The sequence below is a fragment of the Lissotriton helveticus genome, chromosome 9 (genome assembly GCF_964261635.1).
Source record: "Lissotriton helveticus chromosome 9, aLisHel1.1, whole genome shotgun sequence".
Taxonomy (NCBI): domain Eukaryota; kingdom Metazoa; phylum Chordata; class Amphibia; order Caudata; family Salamandridae; genus Lissotriton; species Lissotriton helveticus.
In genome coordinates, this window is record NC_136070.1 from 287,951,413 (window position 1) to 287,975,260 (window position 23,848).

Genomic DNA, 23,848 nt, shown 5'->3' on the forward strand with positions numbered 1-23,848 from the left:
TACTGGTGGGACAATTCTTAAGGATCCGTAGAAATTGCTCTGAAATCCAAGATTATAGAAAAGAAGCACAGATACTCACAGAAAAACTAAAAGAGAAGGACTATCCTGTTAAAATCATTGAGAAAGCCAAAAAGAGAGCACGCAATACCCCACGAGAAGCCCTCCTTGAAACCAAAGAGAAAACGCAACCACAACAAATGATCTGCGTTACTACATATAATTCGTCGTCAAGTGACCTAAAGAAAATCATAAATAAGAAATGGCCCATATTGACATCAAACAAATTGACATATGAGAAACCTATGTTCTCATTCAAAAGAAACCAGAGCCTGAGAGATGCCCTTGTCCACACAGACTCATACAAACCAAAAAACGAGAACCAGACAACACTGTGGCACATGGCACCGGTCACGGGACACTATCCATGCGGGTCGTGTCTGGCCTGCAAATTCACTGAACAGACGAAAACTTTAGAATTGGGACCACATACACAATGGGAACAGAGATCCCACACTAATTGCAATTCTGAATCAGTGATCTACCTCATTAAATGTCCTTGTGGACTGCTCTATATAGGCATTACTAGTCGAAAAGTAAAGACACAAATTAGCGAACATGGAAGTAAAGACACGAATTAGCGAACATAGAAGCACAATCAGGCGAGCAGTCACAGCCACCAGACTAACAGCACACTACGTTGAAAAACAGCATAAAGACACAGACATACAATGGACAATAATTGAGCAGGTTAAAGGCACTGGCAACCTTCAGAAAAGACTTCTAGAGAGGGAGCAACGCTGGGTGTACCGCCTAAAAACTCATATCAATGGTCTCAATGACGGTATACCTTGGAGCCAACTTAACAAATGAATCAGGCAGATCATGTGCTCCTAAACACCTAACCTGGTTCTCTTTCATGTCCACTCTCCCATTTTCTATACCTCATGTGGCGCCAATACAGGCAGCAATCCTGCCAGCTTTGCCTTCCACCTACTACTCACACATTTAAGAGACCCCACACGTGGTATTCTCATACAGGGAAGTTTCATTTGTAACTACCCTAATATTGTGACTCTCAGGCTGCTAACTCATTGGGACCAAAAATGTGGTCCTTCCCATAATGTGGCACTCGCGGTCTCAATATTTTGTTGTTACACTTGGAGCGTGCACATTCTAAACACAGGAGTACATTGGCACAGCCCATAGTCCAGCTAGGTCTCACCCCCGGGCACTACGGGAGATATAAGGACACTGGTACCTAAATACGGGTCATCTCCACCTTCGCTTGGACTACAGGTTTACATAAAACTACAAATCCCATCCTCATGCGTCCCCGGCACACACACTGACGCAACACACAACGTCACTTCCTGTTTGGGCGTCACCAAGGTTCCAGCGGCTGCTTGCGCTGGTGTATTTTAACATCCACACCAATCACTCAGGCTGCAAGAGCCGAGGACCGGAACTTACTGAGGTTGAAATGCTGGGCGAGAGCTTTAATTGTAGTAAGTAGCCTCTACCGTGATTTTCTCGGTCCCACCGCAGGCCACGAGCACGCCGCCCGCGGTTCCTTGCAATATCGTCCTGCGAGCATACCCATGAGTTTAACCTCGTTCCCATTACATAATCCCCAGGACCACCAACATTATCTTACCGGTCCTGTGTGAAGAAGGTCAACTTCCCTAATTGGGTAAAGTATTCTCAAACAAAGCGAACCTGCATGGAATAAACGTATGAATGAATGTATTGATTTTCTGTCACAAGAGTGATACCAGATGATTTTTATGAAAGTTGATGCAATTGAGACTAGTTATTGACTGATGCATGCTTTTTCTGTATATCTACATACACAGTCGGACTACCACGCAAATTGTGTTAGAATGCGATTAAATCGCCACTGGGACAATACTTCCGTCACATAATTTACAATATGTTACAGCGAAGTGTATCTGAGTGGAACAATGAGGGGTTAGACACCTCTCTATATATAGGCATGCACTACATGTTTGGGCATGCTCACTCACGTGGCTCGCACTTCAGACCACTTGAGCATGAAGCAGAGCAGCAAAATTGCCTGCGAATATGTGTTAAATGTTGTTTGTCGATGTCCTTTCTCTTTCAGATGGAGCCTGGCAGTTGACACACACTACATTTTACACTCCACAAGGAGCAGCTACTCTGCCCTCACTTTACTGATAGGATAGGGAACTCCCCTCCTTAATTCCCTCACATAGGGGGTCCAATTGCCCTGAAGAAAGTCCTGGACCTTTATGGCCATTGTGGACTGAAACATGTCGGCACTAGGGTCTTAGGACCATAATATCCTGATAAAGACCGGATTTTATATTAATTTTAATTACCAAGACAGACCCAAAAATAAAGGGTAACCGGGGATCTGCCTGAGGTATTTTATCTTTAGAGCCCCCTCTCCTCTTATCTATTAAAAGAGCTTCCCAACACTGTGGTTGAGCCCACCCCGACTTCTAGGGGTCGGGGTGACCCGATGATGAAGCATGACCACTAGGGTGTGTGAGGGTAATATAAACAAAGTAGTTTCTTTCCCCACATTCATGGTTGGGTTAGGTACAACCTTACACTAGGCAGTCCCCCTCTACCTCTAATTTCTCTACCTCGGGTACAGTTAAAATTCACACAACTGACCACTACGCGGTCAATTGGAGTATCGTTTTGTGTAATAGAACATGTCATGAGTGATGCCATAAATGAGGTAATAAACAGTGCATGGAGGGGGAGCAAGTTATAGTTAGCGCTACTACAACAACTGGTGAGTTTCTGTGTTTTTTGTTGTTAACAACAGTAATTTTGGCATGGACTTATTCATCTAACTATAACGTAACTTTACCCTTTGTTTTTTCAGAGAAGATAGATAGATAGCTAGATAGATAGATAAAGAGTTGAGGGAAGGTGGAGATGAAAAAGGGAAAGCCTTTTTATTAACCTACAAACATGTTACTTATCAGCAACAGGTGCAATAACCTCTGGGCAGTGTTAAAGCGCAGTGGCACAAAACCAGTACCCAATGACTTGTTGCAGCCTCACTGAATTGTAAAGGCCCTGAAAAAAATGACATCAATAAGGAGCTGAGGCCCCTCTGGAACCAAATCTACACTTGCTTTCAATACCCAGCTGCACCGTTCCCTCCCGAGAAGAAACATATCAAGGGCTCCGTTAAACTCAATGTGGCGCACCAGTTCTTCGCATATCTTTTAATCCATGAAGTAAACAGCTCTAACAAAGAATGGTAGAGGAAAACTGCATACTTTATTATAAATGCTATTTATTCTTCATCAACTTATAAAATGTGATGACTAACCATTTGGTAACCTTGGGGGTTTTCAAATAGTTTTGTAAACAAATAGGTTTCCTATGCTGACGTGGTCCAAGCCAATGCGGGAGAACGGATATATCCGCCCACCGATAAAGCTATTTTGGGAAACCATCCTATTTGCATTTTCTTCTATCTTTCAGAAGAGTTTCGTCATCGCGGTTTCAAAACTGCCTGCGTATGCAGTGCGATAAGAACAGGTGTGTCTCTATGCAAGCCCAAATCGATACTGAATCAGTTTTATTTTTACAATTCCACCCCCACCCCCAAAACATTTCTTTCAAACATGACTTGCACCTCATAATTTTGTGGTAAAGTATTATCCGCAGGTGCAAGCACCCCTCCTCCCAGAGATCACTGCTGTATATGTGAACGGCTGTGGCCGCGTCCTTGCCCAGCTCCACTCTCGATGAACCTACTGTGGGAAGCAGCCCCTTGGGTGCAGCTGCACATGATGCAATCTGAAGTAACGGCACCTGCCAGAACCCCAGCCACACGCACAACAGCTCTTTACCGCAGATCCAATTTTAAGTTTATTTGTGAAGCTAAAACCGATTTCAAAAAAGCCGTCAATGTTGGATGGCGCACACGCTTTTAGATTGGCCTCCCCCAAAAAGCAGCGACGCTACTTTAAAATAGTACACATTTGAATGGCAGGCGCATTATTTGCACAATAATATCTGTGAGTTGTAGAAGTTCAAAAGGGGAAAAAGTACCACACAAAACAAACAAATAAAAACGCTGCCTCGTACGTTTAGAAGCACGACACGGATGTTACTGTGTATGATTCCATAAATAGATTCAAACAGGTTTTGAGATAACAAGCGATTGCTCGAAATCATCTGCCAACGTTCCTTTTCTTAGAAACTCAAAGGATGTCTTATTTTCGCTCTGATGCCGATCTTGCCTCTGCCGGGCTGCACTAGTAGTTAAGGTTATCTTACCAGATAATTCTCCTTTGGCTACCCATACACACGCCTGTGATGCAGACGTCACCTAGTGCCCGAGCCTTCATTGGGACTATCTGCGCTCACTGTGAAACCAGCCCCACTTAAAGTGTCCATCTAGCGACTGATGTCACAACGCATCTCAGAGCCCAGGAGACGTCGTCAAACAAAGCAGCATTCTGGAAGGCCTGTTATAGGACAGGATAAAACAAACTGCCCTTTTTCACTACTCATCAGATCCGAGCACACACGGTATCGGACGCGAGCTAAATGCCTAAATACAAAACGTTCACACTTTAGCCGGTAGATTAGCCCCGGCTGGCACTCATTTTGGCTTAGAATAAACTCATTTGGTAACATCACCTCTTTAGTGTCCCGGTACTGTTTTCAGTGCACTAAAGTACAGTGAAGTATTAAAGCACAACGTAACATTTTGGTTGTGTTAGTTCAAAAATACCAAGGGAAGGAGGAAGACAAAAGGAGGAAAGGATGTAGGTAAATTACGTTTTTTGTCATTCAGAATCATAACTACTCAACGACAGTCTTGACAGATTATTGAAGGAAATAGGATCCTCTACAGTAGGAGAGTAGGGCAAAGGGTCATTTATTTTGAAAAGCAATCATCTTTCAACTCTTGATTATACTTTTACCGAAGCAGGCGGAATTCCAAACGAAGCTGACAGAGCTAAATTCAACAGACTATCTCCCTCTTAGAAAAGGTGACATTGTTACAGATTTGGTAAGTAAGAGAAATAATCATTTGGAATGAAGTTGTTCTGCTTCAGTCAAGGTGGCAAGCAGTAACACACACATATATATATATATATATATATATATATATATATATATATATATATATATATATATATATATATACATACACATACTCCTCACCTGGTGTCAGTATGTTTGCGTCGTGGTTTTCAGGCGGTCCTCCATCCAGCGGACTGGTATCCTCTTCCAGTTCAGCGTTTGGGCTTTCTCCCTCATCGGTGTTTGGAACATCCTCTTCACTGGCAGCAGGTTCAGACTCAGAGAAGATTTCTACATCTACCACATGCTCTCCAGAAGTGTGATCCGTCACCTGGTCATCAGAGGGCAAGGACGACTGAAGGAAATCGGTAATACAAAAAAAGAAAAGTGAATCGCTTTTAATCCTACTTCTTCATTATGGTAATCTATAGTGAATCAAGAACATTAAAAAGTAGCTGTGTATGACCACATGATGCTGGTTTACATGGATTCTGGCATTTTTCTTACCCAGAATGCACTGAAAATGGCATAAATATGGCTAAAAGCTCAATGTCCTCACCTTCATCGAGATGGCAGCCAAGTTTGGACCAGAGGTGAGCTGGCACCCAGGGAAACCTACTGCTCACAGACATTTCTGAAATTCAGAACCCTGAGGGAGTTCAAGATGATGAAACTTCTTGTGGAGTCTACCACTTTGTCCTACTGACCTATCCATTTTTAAATAAGGGTGAAAAATACAAATTTCCTCATATTTATGTGAGAGAAAAATCTGGAAGTTCAAGCTAACAGCTTATGTCCTACTTTCCAGAAGTTCCACACTTCTCCCAATAAGAACAATACCCCACATTTGAGGGGGGCCTATAATACCGGGCAGGAACAGGACTAAACCTGCACCATAACTTTTTGTCATTGGTTGGGAAGTGTCAAAGTCTTGTTACATAAATGTGGGAAGAACATTTATTTCCGACACATACATTGGAATCTGCATAGCATTCTGTAGTAATGCTGTGATCCAGGTAAGGCACACCTCCCTGTATTCCCCTGGTTCTCTATTCTTAAAAATAGCTGGGATTAATAGGCATCCAAGGGTGAAGGCCATACCAAAGGCCAAATAGGGAGAGGAAACTGAAGTTTATTTGGATATAGTTTTGGCACATGGGCCGTCAGAAAGTGAGTACGGTTCTCATTCAGTCTCTCCCCGACGGGGGCAGAAAGGTTGTCTGGGGCTTATGGGCCATCCCCTCACCCCATATCGTTTTACCTCCTCCCCTCCCCAAAGTGGTTTAGTGCTTTTTTTGCCTCATTTGGGTAGACCCTCAATCTGCCACCAGGCAGCAGAAAAGCTATCTTGGGTCTGGGGATTAGGAGGGTAGTTTAGTGCCAGATATGCCAACCCCCTCGCCCCATTCCTTTGTTATTTGTTCTTTCCCAGGTGTCAAGTGGGATTTCTAATTCAATTAAGACCCTCCGGGATTATACCACCAATGTAACACTTGAGTGCAGCAGATAAACAGTCTTAGTCCCAGGACTGGGTGGGGGGCACCATGCAAAAACGCACTGGCCCTTCATCACATGGCTTTTTTTCTAAACACCTTTCCAAGTATCTGGTGGGGGGCCTTTTTCTCTGAGGGGGCTGACAGGAGTAAATCTCCCAATTTGCTCCACAGGGAGGCAGAAAGGCTGTCTAGATAATGGAGTTGATGGCAGCCCTCTGGCAGAACGCCAACACTCCCGCTCCTTTTTTTCTAAAAACTTCTTCCTGGCATCGATCTGGTGGTGCTTTCAGATAATCAGATAGCCCTTACAGGACACCATTCAATAAGCTGGAACGGGTCTTCAATTAGAACCATTTTTAACATGGATTGGCAAAGTGAATAGGTCTCACTTTGCCAATGCTTTGGGTACGCTGCAATTAGTTTATCTAATGCCAGATGGTTTTATAATGTGCTAGCAATGGCAAAGCCAACAGATGCAGCTTGTCGTTCTAGAAGTATAGAATACTTTCAAGATGGATACCACATTGTGCCATGCAACAAAAAATGAAGTCTATACTATCCAGTTGGCCACCATATTTGAAAATAACACTCGATTCTAAAACTGTCTTTGGACACACAAGGACATAGAATAGCGTGCAGCAATAAAGCTAGCAAACACTCCTCTTCATAGTGAGATGAGCTTTGCTTCCTTTAATTGTGATAATCCAGGTCACTACAGTTAAGAGTACTTCAGACGTAATAAAGAATCTCAGTGCAGGGGGAACAGATGTCCACCAATTATGATGTAAAATAGACTATTCATCCTGTGAATCCTTCTTTCACACAGTTAGAGCTTGTAATAATCATCTTAGTATCATACTTACACGTTGCCTTAATAAACCTGTCAGTGATCACCATGAATAATTACATTTAGCCGAGGCCAAAGTTAAGCACTGTCTGTTCAGCATTTCATACATTTATTTGAGAACAAGGAACTAAAGGGCACTATCCAGTTGTGGTCTAGAAGTTCCGTTCCCAATAGATAAATCACCCTGTACATGTTATCCAGAATGACCACAGCACTACTTTATGCCCACCACTGCCTGTCACCAGGTAACTTCCCTGTTGATATTGAATTTGAAAGAGTATATGGTGACTGAAGTTGAGAACAGATTTCCTTTTTGTAATATTTCCGTTCGAGTCAGGTTTATTTTTTAGAGGGTTGTTTCTGAAATAGGACTACACAACTTGTGCTGTCTCAGACCAAAACTCAAAATCCTCTAATGCTTTTATTCACAGTTAAGCCAACAGAGGGGATAATGTAAATTTAAGTAGCCAGTTTTTATACAGCTCTTACTATCTGTAGTCCATTTTTAATCTTATCTTTGTCATACAACAGAGCTGATACAGTGTGAGAACAAGATGTGTCAGTCATTGGAGAATGGTCATCAAAGATTGAAGCCTGAATTTTAAATCTGGCCTAAATGATCAAGTGGTGGCAGGATATCACAGTTACTATTTCCCACTGGCACATCCCATATAAAGCTCCTCCCCCCTCCAACAGACCACAAGGTAGCTAAGCACACGAGAAAAGAGGTCATGCCTGGACCATGACATGCCTCTATGGCTTACCTATCAAGAACAACAACAGAACAGAATACATAATTAAATCATAATTACACAGTGCACATTTTTCAAATCTTACTGAGGGACACTCAGATGGGGATAATGTATTGGAAGCATCATTTAACCGGTCCTCGGAAGCTTGTTTCCGGTCCAGGGAAGGCATGGCTTGGCAGTTCGGGCTGGACTGTTCCCATGAGGCACAGGGTCAGACTGATTTGCATATAGCCATGTCTGAACTGGGGTGGCAGAGTGAGGTAAAGAACGGTGATGGATTAAACCCAGATCTTTTGACTAGGTGTGAGTGTTTGATTGGTTCAGATGCTCCGTCCATCACCACCCCCTTTTGTACCGCTTTTAGCCGCCATAAGTGTGGCAGGGTATGCTCAGACGTGAATCCCTTGCTCACTTTGCCACTGGATTCAAGCAAAGCCGGGCTGAAGATGGCTGTAATGCCAGAAACCGGTCATCGGAAGCTTGTTTCCGGTCCAGGGAAGGCATGGCTTGGCAGTTCGGGCTGGCCTGTTCCCATGAGTCACAGGGTCAGACTGATTTGCATATAGCCATGTCAGAACTGGGGTGGCAGAGTGGGCTAAAGAACGGTGATGGATTAAACCCAGATCTTTTGACTGGGTGTGAGTGTTTGATTGGTTCAGATGCTCCGTCCATCACCACCCCCTTTTGTACCGCTAAATGATCAAGTGGTGGCAGGATATCACAGTTACTATTTCCCACTGGCACATCCCATATAAAGCTCCTCCCCCTCCAACAGACCACAAGGTAGCTAAGCACACGAGAAAAGAGGTCATGCTTGGACCATGACATGCCTCTATGGCTTACCTATCAAGAACAACAACAGAACAGAATACATAATTAAATCATAATTACACAGTGCACATTTTTCACATCTTACTGAGGGATACTCAGATGGGGATAATGTATTGGAAGCATCATTTAGAAGACACCATGATCTAGATGCACAAACCGTGTGGCCATGGACTGGATCGCCGATAAATACAGATCCACAAATTTCCACAGTTACATCTAAAGACTTATTAACTAAATTCAGAATTCCAGTGACATAACAAGCAGTAAAAGAAAGGAGTGCTCACCTTGGAATCCAAAACATCATCTTTATCAGCTTCTTCATCTGGAGAAGGAAAAGACAGGATGGTGAATTCAGCAATCACAAATCGAGTAGTTCGTGAATAAACTCCCGCTTTAGAAAGGTCCTGAAATGCAAATCTGCAAGCTCTTAACTACACACCAAGAAGGTACAAAAAAAACTCACAATAAGACCAAAATTCGAAAAAGTTCCAAAATATATGCACCGCCCTTAGGTTTTTTTAATTGACTGACAAAACAATTGATTTCACAAAAAAAGATGGAGAGGGAGGTTTTTTTCATGGGTATGCAGGGATTTGAGGCGAAAATGAAGATCACCATAGTTTATAAGCTTTCATCTGGAGACTGGTTATCTTCACACCCTCTATATGCCACAAATATCCCACCAAGATCCTATATATCACCTTTTGGACAGTTTTGTAAAAAAGATGCCCTCACCTATAGGTGAGCATTCGAATACATATTGAAATACCAAAGAAGAGCGGAGGTGGGCAATATTGGTCAGAGTAGATGGAGATTACTTCGATGAGTAGGAACAGGACCAGTTAAGAGGTAGGGAGACATATGCATTTTCCTCTGATGAGGCAAGTGAAACCTTATGGTCTACCAATTCAAATCTGATGGACAGGCCCAGCATTATTAGCATACAGACAACTATGTGGCCAGTAGTGGACAGGAAAATGCATATAAACTCAAACCAGTTCTGAATGTAGAAGATAAACCGGATGGCAAGAATTAGATTGTTATGGAAAATAATCTTTATCTCCAAAACATTAGACCAGGAAGGCAGAACGGTGTGTTGTTTGAAGTTTCTCAAAATATTGGCCTGCAGGGTAGATTTTGTTAAGGGTTTCAGTCAACCCAGTTTACGTTCGGGATAAAAAATAATCCCCGATTATTAACAGTTTGAATTATTATCAAGAACCGAATTTGTAGGTGGGCACAATATAAATCTATCTCTGGACTGGGTTGACTGGAAAGTACGCAATAATGAACTTTCTAGTTATGGGCAGAAGAGTAGCCTGGGTAAGGAAATGTTTAAAAGCAAACAGATTCCAATGATTCGGGGGGAGCGCAGGGGGGAAACCACATTCATAAAGGTATCCTATCTTACTAGCCTACTTATATAGTTAATGCTTTGGATTTTTACACAGTACTAAAAGAGGTTGTAAGGGCGAATCAATGGGTGAATGCGGGTTAGCCGTGTGGGGTGTTAGGGAGGAACCAGTCTTAATATTCAACTGAAAGCTGATTTAGGGTGGCTGGCAGCAAGGACAATTATACTGGGCCAGGAGAGGTGATTGGCAGTAAGATGGCAAATATATGTGGTCTCTACAGACGGATGCTTACTCCACTTTTTCTCCATAGATCTGATCAACATTTTGTTCACAGTGTCACACTGGCTTGCCATTTTTCTTTCATTAACATGGCCACCTGATTTATAACTGGGAAGACAGACTTTGTGAGTACATGTAGCTAACAAAGGGCAAGCAGGAGCCCAATGGGTTAGGAAACAAGTGAATGTGATTCAGCCAGGTTTGGCAAAATGTCTATTATTATTCTTGGCTCAGATGGTCTTAGACAGGAGGTTGGTCAGGTAGAAAGAGTCCTTTTTATGGCACTACTGGAGTACACTGAAGAAAAAAAATAGTAGGTCAGTGCAAGCAGCATTCATCTCACATATAAAACTCCAAGGTCTGGAATATACTGTCTAAGTGTCAGCGTCTCATATTCTGAATCCTCGTGTCAGCCTATCAACATCTACTAGAGATTTAAATACCCAAAAAGCAACATGTTTTTATCCTACCACCCTTCCTTGTAACAATAGTAGACCCTGCCCTCAAGAACTTGTACTCACTCGCAAAAATGTAGAGTTCAAGCGGCCCCCCCAAAAAAAAACACGAAAAAAAAAAGATTTCACACTCAGGCTACAGTATACAGTGTAATTTCATAGTCTACTCTCCCTTCAATACATCCAAAACCATACCTCTGCATACTGTCCACACCAACAGAGAACTTGGCCAGACAACTATGAGATGCTTTAGACAAATTGCATCAACCTTCTTTACCTTCTCCCATATACCCAATCAAGGAGCATTCCACTGCAGACTACCATCTCACACAAACAAATGAAGGGTTCAGTACCGAAACAAATTACACCCAATAGGCTACCACAACCAGAACTTCACTCGTTATCTTATTGATAAAAAAACAGAGTGTTCAATAGGTCAACAACAGGCGTAAAAAAGCAACTTGAGGTTGCAACAGCCGGGCACAGCACTGGGTTTGAACCCCACTTACCACGGAAAAGGTCTTGCTTCAAAGACCCGGCAGTCCCAGTAAAAATGCAACATATAAACAAACTACAGGAGATTAGGGGCAGCATCACAGACGCCCTACAAAAATAACTCAAGAACCAGAATAGAAAGCTCTTTTTGCACTGCGCGCTGCATAACCCAGCTTTAAACAAATGAGAAGCATTAAACAACCAGTCATCAGCAGGAAGCTATTCTCGTAGCTTTAGGTCTAAATGCAGGTTAAGTAAAAATGCAAAGACTGCACTCCAATTTTGCCGATCTTGTGCTGTACAGAAATAGTAAAAGGCGTAACAGCAAATATATGGCTCTATCACTCCTTCCCCTAGCTTACCCTTAAGCTTTACTGCATTTCCCATCGTCTACGTCCAGATAGCCCTCAATCTAGAATAACTACTTTTATTCTTGTTTCTGACGTATTCTGTTCTAAAATGAAAAACTGTCAATCATGACAGTCCGAGGCAGCACACGTACACAGAATATATACTGATGATGCGGAAGTGAAATGGAAGCCACTCACAAAGCATTGCAAGAACAAGCTTTTGCGTGGGCACTCTGGGGGAGCCTAGTAGAGTCAGACCTGTACCCTCTGGTTAAAATTTAAAGAAAAGAAAAACCCTCAGCATCATTGGTCCAAGAAAACAAGCAAAGCGAAGGCAGAACTATAACTTCATTAGAAACGACTTTCTCAAAGTCTTTGGCGTTAAGGAGCACAACAGTAAAGTTGTAAGCAAGACGGGTCAAGCAGCAGGAGTTAAGGTGTCATTCCAAATAAAGGGTTAGAACTAGGGGGGTCATTACGATGGTGGACGAACTTCAGCCTGTCAGCTACCGTTGCGGTAGTGGGGCCCGCTGCCTACGAGGAGGCGGCCTACCCACGGACCGCATTAGGATGCGACCGTCACCGTGGCGGTCGCATTGCCTATCTACTATACTGCGGCGGAGATGCGGTTAGCAGACCCCACCGCAATACAAAATAAAACGGCACTTGCATATTCCTGCACTACATGGCAAGCACCGGATATGTAGGGGGGACACCATAGGAGCACCCCAGTGGCCTTGATTAAGGGGGGACTCCTACGGGTCCCCAAATCCATGTCCGCCTGCAGTTTCGTACCGGATTGACCGCCGTGAAATGACAGGCGAGAAGAGATTTCATACAGACAGCGGTGCCCGACAGGCACTGCCGCAATGCTGGGCAATGCGGCTGCTGATGAGACAGGCGGGCGGAAAATGACGGCCTGTTGGAACTGTGGCGGTCGGTCTTTCCGACCACCACATTTCCGTTTGCCATGGTAATCTGGTGTGTGAAAAACCGCAGTACAATGGCGGAGGGCCCTCTGTCATTGTAATGACCCCCTTGGTTCTGCAATTTCAAACACTGTTACAATCGGAGTACAAAATGCCCATATCCCACTAGTTACAGCAGTAAGTGACAGTTCTAACATTAGACGCCGATGGAGGCATGAAATAAAGGATAAGCGCTATGAAGCAACAGACATTAACCAAATTCAAGAAGTGAAAGCAGTATCAACAATTTGCATATAGTATTCTTGATGAGATGCAATCTACCTCCCAGTACCTCAAGGCTGGGAGGTGCTGTTTAGGTAAAAACTGCAAAGGTTATTACCAAGCTTGAAGCTGGTCTCTCCCTCCTCTCTGACAAGCTTGGACTAATAGGGAAAAAAGTAAAGCAGAATAATTTTGCACCTTATCAGCAGGTTCATGAGACCTCTGAAGGGATAGATCTTAAACCCTTTGTTGTACAATTGTTCACAAATTTGGTTCCGAGTGATATTTGTTGTGAAGAAAACAGCAGAGAAATACAGAAGGTCCATTTATCCTGCTAGATCAAAGCCCAGGAAGACCATGCAAACATCCACAACTATGCATTGAAGGAGAAAACATTGAACACTCTTGGCATGAAGACATTGAAAGCTGACGGCATAAACGATTTTATTCTAAAACAGAGAATAAGAAGTGATAACTTGGCAACAGGTAGGAACGTTTTAGAGCCCTGGAAGTAATAACCCAACTTTAAAATGTCCTGCCAATCTCAGGGTCATGTTGAAGAACAGAAGATGTACAACACTAGAAGAAGTGGTGAAACAGATGAATTGCTGTAGAAATAGGAGCGATAAGTAATACAGTCTTCCTAGGGAGAATAGATTACAATTCAATTACAAGCAAACATTATGTCTTTCTAGTATAGATTACAACTGAGAAGCAGCACATTACCACAAGGTTTGGGTGATGTTTTTCATCATGGGCATCTCGAACAATCGAAGCAAGAATTTTACCAACACCTAGAAAGACAAGAAGTCTGGAAAGCAACTGGAATCCACCTCACCTCATTCTAAGAGTCAAACATGGCTTCGTGATTTGTGACGTATTCATCCAGAAAACAAATAAGCCAAATTACCCTCCCCAGGTAGGGCGCCAGGGACATCAAAAAGTCCAACCAGATCAGCTTTGGGTGGCAGCTCAGGTGAAATCCTGTGCACAGCTCCAGCACACTGACTCACCCAAGGCTATCATCTGGCCAGTAACTTAATATTAGCAGACCAGCACTGAACCCACAGTCCACTGTAAGACAAATAGTCAGCCACAGAACAACTCCACCCAATACAGGCAACAGTAGGAAAGCAACATAATGTGTGTAACAATGTTGGGAAAGAAAGAGGCAATTTGGGCCAGATCAAGGAAGATAGGGGTTAGAGTAAAGGTGAAGAAGATTAATTCCGTAAATTTGCATTGTGGTGGTGGAGGGGTCAGTCAGTCAAATGTAAAGCTGAACAGCTTTATAAGAAAACTGTTTTAAAATATTACATGGAAAAACAAATCTGCACACTGCACTTCAGACCTGGTGGGTCAGAATCATGTTAGTTTTTCTATGGGAGGAAGACGAAATTTAGTTTTAGTTTGAAAATAATCAAAAAGGTGTGATTTTTAGGTCTGTTCTGACAGCACAGCTGTCACCAGAACTTATGTGATCAACATATAAAAAGAGCTTTTAGGAGTACTACAGACGGGCTTTGGTTCCGCCCACAAGTTGGAGGACAGGAGGATGTTTTGATTGGGCAGAAATTGTATGTGTTTATAGAAAAAGTGCTCATCGCCATCTCTTTTTTAGCAAATTGCAAGAGCCAGAGCTCTTTATAAAGTGTAGTTATTGTGCTGCAACAGAGAATGACCTTCAAGGCAAACACATGCCATATATCTCCCAGGTAATCATGGTGTTGGTTCTTTTCTTGCCAATACATAGATGGGAGTAGGGCAGCCAGGGTGAACGTGCTGCTATAATGCAATCCCAGCCACCTCCCCTTCCCTTTCCCTCAACTTCAGCGATACCATACCATTGCAGTGGTTGAGACAATGGTGTTTTTCTTTCTAATTCCTAGCTCTAAGACGTAGGGACTGGAGAACCTTTTGTGAAGGTCTTCAGCTCCCAAATGTTATTTTATTCATTTTAAATGTTTTTCATTAAAAAAATGCATTACTAATATTTGATCCAATTTACTTCTAATTGTATATGTTTATATAAAATGAATGTACATATTTATTACGCTGTCATTTTAAATTACCCTTCAACCCTCTTACTACTCCTTAATGATAAGCACCCCGGAACCCTAAAAACCACTACCACTACTCTTCTCTGAACCCATACTACCCCAAAAAGCTACACTTCCTTAAACAGTAAAATCACTTGCTACAGCTCGATACCAACCATCTCTGAACCCCAGGAACTCCTACTTACTCTTAACTTATCCACAGATAAACATTAGAATCCCCACTGCTGTTCGGGCATCAGATGTCCACGCATCTCTCGGTGATCTCTATGCGCAGGTACTGCAGCAGGCAGGCCTGACACAAGCGGTGCGGACAGTGCAGTAATGGATGGCCCGGGGGCTGCAGCTCAGACATGGTGGGGCTGCAGGAGCTCAGCGCACTCAGGGCAGCAGATGTTCACACAGCTCTCGGTGATATCTATGTGCAGGTACTGCCGCAGGGAGGCCAGACACGAGCGGTGCTGACAGGGTAGTAACGGAGGGACGGGGGGCTGTGGTTCAAGGCGCAGAGGACAATCAGCTGGGCGCTCATGGGCTGCCTATGTGAGACCTAAAAAACAACGAAGTAGTCCCTACATTAAAAGATAACGCCATGCAGCGTAAGTTTACTGTAGTTGGTCGCTGCTGCTTCATGCAGAAACGGAAGACAACGGAAGTGACAGATGGGACCACTAGCCAACAATGAGTGAGATAAGAAAAGCAATGCCAGATTTCACCAATGGCAAGCGACAAAACAAAGAGAAACGCAATGGGTGGAGTTTCACTAGTAATACTGATTACTTGATGCCTCAGAGAGGCAGCGCATGCAATACCGGTATGTTACGGACCTCAACTGGTCATTTTCTATCAAGACAGTTGTAGTGTAGTTCCTATACCCAATAGGCTCTGTGCATTGGAATAATATATCCTATCGATTTGACATAGGACTTAGGTCAGTAGGTCTCTATCGAATATACTAAACTTAATTGTGTGTGCCAGCTAGCTCAGAGGTCACTAGAAACTTTCTCGAATACACAAGAAGGGATTAGTTTCTGACAACCGCATAAACATGACAACTTTGTTTCCCTAGGACTGGAAAATATCTTCAGAGTCGTAGAAACAATAGATAAGTATTTCACTCAGTCAATCGTGCATGCTTCGTTTCTACAGAGTTTCTACAGAGTTGCAGAGAAATAGAGAGACTGGCGTTTTCAATAAAAGGTTTATTGAACAGTCTTCTTTCTCATGCAAGAGAGGTGAACTGCTACAATCGTTAGACAGAATGCAAAGTATAATGCGTACAGCGAGAATAGTATTATGAAATAATACTGTAATAGCATTGTATGGTTTCTAAGCCATATAAAAATACATACATAAATAACAGACTAAAATACTCAACTGGTGCTTCTAAAATACGCCTACCCCAATGTACCTAACCTAGGTCTAGTACCAGGGAAGAAGTAAGTATTGTTTAGCATAAGTTTTAGTTCTACCAAGAATTGCCAACGGTTTCTCTAGGTTCTTATCAGCTCCATACCTTAGAGGAGTTCTGGTATCTCTGTCTCGGGACTCGATTTACCAACACCCCGCAACGGGAGTCAGAAACACTGAAGCTGGAGTCTCGGCAGGAGAGGGCTGCTTCCTGATCAGTGCGTTAGCTGGAGAGTCGGCTTCCTTCGGGACTTGCTGTAGCGAGCTGCTTCGGGCAAGTATGTTGTCGCACTGCTCAGAACCACCGTGCTTTGCTATAGCAAGTGAAGGTATATTTATACCTTGAAGGTGTTTACGAATGCCATGTTTGAGGTAAAGTCGGGCATATGAAGGTCATGAATGAACCCCTATGGAATAGATGTTCATTGTAAAACTGAGTTCTTGGAGAAATAATTATTCAAGCAAGGGGAAGTCCCTAAAGGCTAAGGCTGGTTTTCCAAGAAATCGTTGTGACGTTTGGTGAACGGATGGAAATAGCCATGCCTGTATTTGGGTTGCATGGGCTATGCCTAAATAAGGGCTTGATTTCTATGCCTATATAAGGGCAACGTGAGTTGTACCTATACAAGGGCATGAATCGGGAAAATACATTCAAAATCTAAAATGCCATACAACACAGTTAAATAGAGGCAGTTGAACAAGCAGGAAGTAATTCTGGCATTTTACTGACCTCTACTGGTAATTTTCTATCAAGACAGTTTTGAACAGAAAAAAAAGTCCCTAAACAAAGGCGGAAGCAGATTAGTTCTAGGGTGATCTCCAGATCCCACAAAGTACATACAACAGATCTTCCAGACAGCGCAGGAGCGGTCTTGGCTAGACCTAGAAAAAAATTAGATACTTTCCAATGGCGGCAAAGTCACATCCCTCCTCCCCGAGGCCTCTATTCTCCAGAGTTTTCCATTTAAAGCACTGCTCGCACCATCGGTTTACCAGCAAGTCCCTGGCCCCGCCCTCCGTCCCAGGCCCATGGGTATAGGAGCACTGGACATTGCTACAGCAACAAAATGCTCCCATCCGTCAGGAAGAGGTGAAATAGTGAATAAACAGGGATGGCCTCTGCATCAAGTAATCTCTGCAAACCTACAAAACAAAAAAATTAACATGACCTGTAATGTAACTAGCACTTTTGTAAAGCTCTCCAATGCGGGTCAGTTAAGTTTGCAGCCTATAAAAATCCCTTCAAAAACGTATCTGACCTTATGTAATGTAACTAGCACTCATGTAAAGTGCTCCAACACCTTTGGGTTGCTCAAGTTCACATTAAATAATAAAAAATGTCTCACAGACCCTGGGGAGCTGCTGTAAATGTGTTTTGAAATTAGAGATCCGAGAGGAGGAGGACGACAGGAAGAGACAGAAGGGCAGACATGCAGCGACATGGGAGGGACGAACACTGCTCCCATTTGTCTGGTAGAGGGGAAATAATGAACAAACACGGGCGTGTCGGCATCACTTAATCTTCGCGCACCTAAATACAAACAAAAAAATTTACCTGCCCTTCTGTAAAGTAACTGCCGCTTTTATAAAGCGGAAGGGGGTGGGAGCACACTGTCCTCACATCCCAGCACAGTTCGCCCCCTTGCATTATGGTGAATGCAGTTCACAAATAGAGCTTACTTGAATATTAGTAGTATTATTTCACCAAACATGGTGCAGGTAGTGCTGTTCATCTCTGGACACGCATTTCTGGATTTCATCATTCATCAGTAGAGAACAAAAATGAATTTCATCAGGGGCTAGCTGAGAATACTGTAACAGTCCTCTCAGGTCTCAGTACCTCTCACAGATTCATCTCCAAAAGCTGGTCAGATCACTGGCTCAAGTGCTTCAGTTCGCTCAAGTTCATATTACATAAACAAGCATCAGAGAAAATGTGACGGGAATTGCCCAATCCCTAACCTTAACTGTGCTGCAGAGTTGGGATGCTGAAGGTCCACTGACCAAGGCTTGCTAGGCCAAGAAGAAGCGAAGTGGGAGGGGTTTGGGAGAGATCCTTGCACTTTGAAGCAGAGTAAATGAAGAGGCAATTAGCGTCTGACATTGCTTCTTGGAATTAGAATGGGGAGATTAAGTGATGGACGCCGAAGTTGAACCACCAAAGACAGGCATACAGTGGCACGTGCAGAAATTGAAGGAAAAATAGTACCCCAAAGGAACACAAACACAAAAGCATATTGTGAACAGTAATTTGGCAGTGCTCTGCGGGAAGAAACCGAACATAAAAAGGAGGAACAAAGAGGAATGATTAACCACTAGCAAGCAAGCATTTTTGAACCACAATCAAAGGAACCAATAAAAAGGCACTGGGTGGGTTGCAAGCCCACAGTGTGAATACAGCATGTCTCGAAGAGACAGCACATGCACTGCCTAGGCTTGATCTAAAAAAATACCACATATCTTTATATTATTTTTGACACCAAGACCTTCATAGGTAACTACTTTTTAAAGTAGCAGTTTTGAAGAAAACAGGTACACACTTGCATGGTCACCTATGCTGCAATGTTATCCTAAGGGGAAAACCACACATACTGTATGTGGATATTGAGCAGCAACTTACAGCATCAATCTTCTGGGGTTAAGGTAAGTATGAGGCAAGGTCCAAGTCAGTACCAACAGGTCATCTATCAGGGCTCGACCGCTCGCATTTGCAAGTGTTAAATTAATTCAGGACGAGCTATTGTCAGGGGAGTAGGAAGACAAACTGACATTTGACCTCTGCCTCTGAAAGCAGAGGAAATGTGACAAGATAGCAAGATTTAAAGGCATCTTTATTGCTCACAAAGTAAATGAGCAATAAAAATGCTTTTAAATCTTGTTAACTTGTCACATTTGCTCTGCTTTCAGAGTCCGAGGTCAAGTGCATTTCACTTAGGTCGAGGAGATTTTATAGGTTACTAGACCTAATGGTCTAGTGCATTTTTTATGATTTTTCGAGCCCGGTCTATGTAGGTTGCCCCATTAGTTTCAATGGGAGGCGGTCCTTGGATAAAGAGGCTGCAAGCTGGTACTGGGGGGGGCCAATCCGGGTAAACCCACATGGGGGCTCAGTCGTCGAGATGCTCTGACATGTAGGGATACGGTCGGTCTGCTTCTCCTCAAGATGTAGGCCTTGGGTCCAGTGGTTTCTTTAGGCATCAGGTCTGTGCTGCAGGACACACGTCTGGTTGAGGGGGGCTGCACAAAGAAGCTGCAGGCGGCAATTAGAAGTCCAGTCTGGGCAAACACAAATTGGGGTTTAATTCTGGTTGGTCCCAGGACTTGCTGGTCCACTCTGACTCGGGCTGGGAGGCACAGGTGCAGGGGTGCTTTCAAGTATCGCTTTTTCACTGTCCGGAGGCCTCACAGTTCTTATAGAGTGCCTGCAGGTTGCAGGAAAGTAGCACTGCTGCTCCACAAGATATACTGGTTGGTCCTTGAAGAGATGGCAGTCCTCCCAGGCTTTTGGAGGCAGAGCAGCTGCAGGACAAGTTGTCTGTGGCACAATTGTCGGGGACACCAGGCAGGCTGGCCAGTTTGGCCCCAAATCAGTTGCTGCTCCTCAGTACTTGATCTTCACGGATCTTCAGTGTTCCTTCTTATGTCATCAGAATCTGCTTTCCGGGGGCCAGGGGCTCCCCTAAATAAGAAATTTAGGGGTGTTAAGTGGAGTGAAGGGTAGGAGACAATGGGCTACTTACGCTTGGGGTCACTACACCCCCCATATGACCACTTCCTGTGTGAAGTGGGATTAACCCTGTCCTAGAGTTCCTAATTCTGCCATCACCAAGATGGCATATTTTTCCTACAGGGGGGTACAACAGGCAGCTCACCTTAGGGGTGTGACTGGCCTGGTAGTGAACCACACCTCCCAGCATATCTAATTTCCCACCTGTCCTGGTGACAAATGAGCCCAGGACAGGCGGTTTGCTTTTCCCCTGTCTGGGGAAGCCATGGTCGCATAACAAATGTGGCAGAGGCTTTGACGACTCCTGCCTTGATTTGCTCATTACTTAGCCATACTGCTTGGAGGAGGTAACAACACTTCTGGCCAGAGCAGGCACGGTTTCTGCCCTCAGAGGACGTAGACGCTCGCCTGCAGGAGGTCAGAAACCTATCTATGGTAGCAGGCTGGTCGACACCAGTCAGCCAGCAAACTAGAACCTGATAGGCTTTCAGGGGGCATGTATTAATAAATCCACCACTGCAATCGGGGAAACCATCATGCAGCTGGGGAACTCGTACTTAAAGTGGCTTCCCTGTTCACTTGTGATATTTAAGAATGGACTGAGACATCACAGGGGCATATCTGCTCATTTAGATACGTCCACACATGTAGTATAGTGCACATTGCCTTAGTGCTACAAGGCCTGGTGTAGGGGTGGCTTACCTATACGGCATGCAGTCACAAAAATGGCACACTGGGATGTGTGCCATGTCGTGTTTTCACCTTTATCTGCACCATGACACACAACCTGCAATGGCAAGTCGCATGTTGATGCTGTGGGATCGCTTAGGGTGGCACAATACATGCTGCAGCCCTTGGGAGCCCTCTTCAGCCTCCCTGTCCGAAGTATCTGGGGTACCACTTACTAGGTTCTTACAGGGGGTGCTAAAGGTATTGCCAATTGGGGCAACAATTGTACAGTTAACAGAAAGAGACCTTGCACTGGGGTCCTTAATAACAGGTACCCGCAGCCCCTCTGTCAAAGTTCCAACAGATTTAAGGCAAAAGTGGAGGTGACCATGTCAAAGAGGAACACTATCCTACAATACCCGTTTTGCAGTAAACCTTATGAATTGGTGCAATGGTAGGCACACAATGAAACATCAGCTCAGTTGCTATTTCTGAGAATCTTGCCTTTTGGACAACCAACAAATACTATGTATTCCTCCGACCAGGAGGGTCAGACTGACGTAAAGGTGTGTTACTTTTGAATATCAGCCACAGCGGCAAAAATATTACATATGAAAATGCTGTCACTAACTGCTATTTCTACTCACTTTCCATTATTTTTAAAAGTCAACCATTAGTCTCTTTGGCAAAGCCATGAGCAGTCTACACAAACGACCACCTTCTGAATTTGGAATGTAGTCTAAATTTCAGAAAAGTATAACTTTCTTCGATCGTACCTGTTGTCAATACTTTTTATCGTGCTTTAGCTCATCCTGCGTGTGCAAGATCATGTGCTTGTCACAAGCAGCTAGTGGTGCGCGATTTAAGGAACGCGTGTTAGCCAAGCATAAAGGACATTGTGTAAGACTGATTTTACTGACTGTACCACTATGACATGACTGCAGAAACGACTGAGAATCCTGCAATCGCTGTGTGCTCCAGGCCGTGTTTATGCTCTCACTGACAGTTGCTGCGAGCAGAGAGCAGGGTGGCGGAGGATGTGAGACGCCGGATTTCTGCCCTGCTCGGCTCCGGAAAAGTCCCGTCAAAGCTCCGACGAGACGCTGTAGCTTGAGGCCATCCGCAGGCTTTTTTCCACAAAAGCGGAGCCGGTGTGGAGTTGGCACCTGACCGGAGCGAGTGAGGAGAGTAAGGGCAGCAAGGAGAGCAGAGCAGAGAGTGGGGCTGCTGCGAACGCTGTGGGAAGGACGCCGGGAGCCGCCGGACCCCCCACTCTCATCACGGCTCTTGGTCCCCCTCCGTGAGTCACCACTGGAAGGAGGGGAGGCCGATTGAGCCTGGGAAAGGTGTGGGTTGCGGAGCTGGGTTGGACCATGAGAGCTGCACTGAGAGTATTTAGGGGAGAGAGAGAGCCGACGGTCAGCTGTGACTGCGGCTGTGACCACGACGCCGGAGTGTGATTCCATTGAGGATGATGGGCTAGTAAGTCAGCCAGCAAGTGAGTTAGTGGATCCACGTCAGAGGGAGCAGGGACAAACAAAGGGAAACAGAGAAGGAGCCGGAAAGGAGTTGAAGAGTGGAGTATCTGGGGGTCGTAGTGAGCGGCCCGCAGTAATTTCAAATAGGAGTGCCCATTCTAGAGCTTGGACCTGAATCTGGGCACACAGTTGCACCTATTGAACTGAACTTCAGATGAATTTCAGCTGCGGTAGCTGCAGAACAATCAGCAGCAGAAACGGCGGGTCCCGTTTGAATCGTAGCTTTTTTATATCATATTGATAAAAAATAGGGGGGAGCGGATGATTAAAACGAGATCAGCAAAAACGCTCGACTCAGAAGCAGCAAAATAGAAGCAGAAAGACTCAAGAGTCTCAAGGGAAAGCGAGACACCCCAGAATAGTAATGACCAAGGGAACTTGTACAGGAAGTAATATGGGGAGAGAGACAAGCCCAACCGCTTTGAACAGGACGTTGCATCAAGGGAGACACCGTGGAGCCAGAGCAAAAAAGAGAGGCATGGAGAAGAGTTTTGTCTGTGACACCGTATAAGGCTCGATCTGGAGATATAAAGCATACTTCAAGAAAGTTATCTCATGACCGAATGGTTTTTACAGACTCTCCAGCCTTGAAACAGCAGTCAATCAAGGAATGTTTTGGGAGAAAAGGGAGTACAGCAGATTATGGCTTTAGAATTAATGCCAAAGCAAGCTATGAGGGCAGCGCAAGTTTATCCACAAGTACATCCACGCTACGAGTTGCACCATCACCTTTTACGATGACTCGAGACAAAGAAAACATATCCCCTACATTAAACACGCTGCCTATACAATCCACACCAGTTACGCAGTGCACCTCAGGAGAGAACAAAATTACAAATGGAGGGGACCTTCTGATTACATCTCAAGGTTCACACCTGTCTACCTTGTGTAGAGTGATGTACAAAGAGAACGTGGATGTGGATATGGATGTAACGGTACATGGTAAATTAGAACTAGCAAATAATGTAGGGAGTAAAGATGTAACAAACTTGGAAACAAAATCAATCGATGGTCATGATGACCTGAATGCATCAGGGAATGAGGATAGTATTGTCGACTCGGATCTCGATCAAGTCGGGGACTGGTATGTGTCATTTAATGCTTCAATCTCATCTAGTCAAATGAGTGAGCAGGACTATTTAGCCAACTCATTAAATTCATTTTCAAAATCAAGTATATACTCAATTACACTGAGGATACAGTATAACACCACACAAAACGGCACGAACATAAAACGAAGAAGTAAACAAGACCAGGTCCTGGGAATAAAAAGCCAGAAAATTGAAAAAAATTAAGGCAAACTCATTGGGGTGGGAGACACGCCGCCTAAATTCCCGGTACTATCTGCAAT

At 44.0% G+C, this 23,848-nt stretch overlaps 1 protein-coding gene across 2 annotated transcripts in view; it reads right to left on the reverse strand.

Annotated features, from left to right (window-relative positions):
- The window catches only part of SEL1L (SEL1L adaptor subunit of SYVN1 ubiquitin ligase), a 324,711-nt gene that overhangs the window by 296,364 nt on the left and 4,499 nt on the right, over positions 1–23,848 (reverse strand). For both annotated transcript variants that reach the window (XM_078660004.1, XM_078660003.1), the window contains exons 2-3: positions 9,257–9,294; positions 5,188–5,401 (exon numbers count right to left, since the gene is read on the reverse strand). In XM_078660004.1, coding sequence (XP_078516130.1) covers positions 5,188–5,401; positions 9,257–9,294 — 252 coding nt within the window. The remainder of the gene's footprint in view (positions 1–5,187; positions 5,402–9,256; positions 9,295–23,848) is intronic.